Source organism: Alosa alosa, chromosome 16, assembly GCF_017589495.1.
Source record: "Alosa alosa isolate M-15738 ecotype Scorff River chromosome 16, AALO_Geno_1.1, whole genome shotgun sequence".
NCBI classification, from domain to species: domain Eukaryota; kingdom Metazoa; phylum Chordata; class Actinopteri; order Clupeiformes; family Clupeidae; genus Alosa; species Alosa alosa.
Window position 1 is genome coordinate 9788908 of NC_063204.1, and position 2500 is coordinate 9791407.

Here is a 2500-nt window from a genome sequence, read left to right on the forward strand (position 1 = left end):
ACTAAATATAACTGCTAAGACATAAAACCAGTTATGAAGGTGACAACCAAGGAACCTGTAAAAGACTCCATAGCAAATCCCCAAGGATGGTTTTATAGTTATGATCCCGGCCAAGGGCTCTATATAAAGCCAGGTTCTTGTAAGACTGTTCTGTCTTTTCTTTTATGAGACCTCACCCCACCTAATATGCATATGTATGTATAAGTATAAGTATAAGTATAAGTATACTCTTTTGATCCCGTGAGGGAAATTTGGTCTCTGAGTCCCTATGTCTGTGTGTCTCTGTGTGCGTGCGTGCGTGTGTGTGCCTGCAGGTATCATTCGTACAGCGTTGGCGAGCATGGACCGTGAGGCGCGGGAGCACTATGCAGTGGTGATCCAGGCCAAAGACATGGCAGGACAAGTGGGAGGCCTCTCAGGGTCCACCACCATCAACATCACCCTTACCGACGTCAACGACAACCCACCCAAGTTCCCTCAGAGTAAGTTCAACACACACACACACACACACACACACACACACACACACACACACACACACACACACACACACACACCCATAACATACTGTATGCCCATCATCAAAGCTATCAACATCACATTCAGAGATGTGAACAACACCCCATCCAAGTTCCCTGACACACACACACACACACACACACACACACACACACCACTGAAGGTGGTGAGGTGAAAAATTATCTGCACAAATTATTTTGAAGGAAATCAAGGATATGCACCACATACAGTACTTTCAGACCAACAACACCCACATCACCAGGCTTGTGCAAAATTCCATAATTGAATTGAAACTGGCTCTTAAATTCCAATTCAATTCTTAAATTTCACTTGCATTTCAATTGAGGTAGCAAACAGGAAGCAGAATTGCAATTCGAATTGTGCACAACCCTGCACATCACATGATCTTTCTTAGTAATCAACCCAAATCCCCTCATAGGTCATTTACATACACACAGACAGACACACACACACACACACACACACACTAATTGTTAACATGCACATACACTACACACACAAACCAACAATAAACACCAAAAGTTTAGTTTCATGTCTGGTCCCCTGACCAGAGTGTTTGGAGATCTTTCATATCGCTTGGAGCGAGTGTGTGTAGAGTGTGTGTGTGTACTCTCCCTTCCTTTCCCTTTTCGCCTGTGGCAGCATACAACTATTAATGAGATATTTTTAGAGTATATGAAGATAATTATGAATACAATATTTTTTTTTCACTAATGCAAATGAAATGCTAATCCAGAGCCTGTTTCATATGGTTCTCTTTTTATGGTGCAATGACTCACCATTTTAATTGTCTTCTACCTCTAGACTCGCCTTAATTAGCAGTGCCGAATGCACAGACGTCATTAAAATCATCTTCAACTTATGAGCTATGATCTGCTATATCTCTCTTGACAGTATCTACGTTTCCTATTGTGCTATTCGGCAACAACACCAAACAAACGCAAACGGGCTTATGTAATGTGCTAAAATTATTATAACAATATAATAACGATGATTTATGAATTGGTGATTGTAAAGACATAATCGTGTTTTACTTCAAATCATGTAAATTGGGGGACAGTGATGGGGGTGCATGTACAGTACTAGCAGTGTCATTGTTTTAAATGAAAAACATGAAAGACATTAATTATCCTGACATCTTCTGCAGTGATGCTGAGACATCATGTGAGTGTTTCCTCTTGTCCAGAGAACTACCAGCTCTACGTGCCTGAGTCAGCGGAGGTGGGGAAACCCGTGGGGAAGATCGCGGCGCACGACGCGGACCTGGGAGCCAACGCCGAGATCAAGTACAGCATCCTCAACACCGAGGCCGCATCCATCTTCTCCATTGCCACCAGCAGGGATGGACGAGAGGGCATCATAAGCCTCAGAAAGGTGTGTGTGTGTGTGTGTGTGTGTGTGTGTGTGTGTTTGTGTGTGTGTGTGTGTGTGTGTGTGTGTGTGTGTGTGTAGATATGGGCATGACTTTTGTGTTTGCCTGTCAGGCAGACTGGGAATGGCTTTGTCCTATGGAATATGAATGTCAAGTGTTTGCAGGGTTCTTTGTGTCTGTGTCCATGAGTGAGTTTATATTTTCCGGCATACTGTTTGTGTTTGTGTGTATGTGTGTTTGTGTGTATGTGTGTTTGTGTGTTTGTGTGTGTGTGTGTTTGTGTGTGTGTATGTGTGTGTGTGTGTGTGTGTGTGTGTGTGTGTGTGTGTGTGTGTGTGTGTGTGTGTGTTTGTGTGTTTGTGTTTGTGTGTTTGTGTGTGTTGTGTGTGTGTGTGTGTATGTGTGTGTGTGTGTGTGTGTGTGTGTGTGTGTGTGTGTGTGTGTGTGTGTGTGTGTGTGTGTGTGTGTGTGTGTGTGTGTGTGTGTGTGGCGTGAGAGAGAAAAAGAAAGAGAGATGTGTATGTCGCTACATCAGCGCCTCATCTTCTTAGCATGCAACAGTCATGTCCTCTCTCCCTCCCTCCCTGC

General features: G+C 43.6%; 1 protein-coding gene across 1 annotated transcript in view; it reads left to right on the forward strand.

Annotated features, from left to right (window-relative positions):
- Positions 1-2500, forward strand: part of LOC125309709 (cadherin-18-like) — a 95127-nt gene that overhangs the window by 39812 nt on the left and 52815 nt on the right. Inside the window, 2 exon segments of the mRNA XM_048266784.1 lie at positions 315-482; positions 1727-1914. Coding sequence (XP_048122741.1) covers positions 315-482; positions 1727-1914 — 356 coding nt within the window.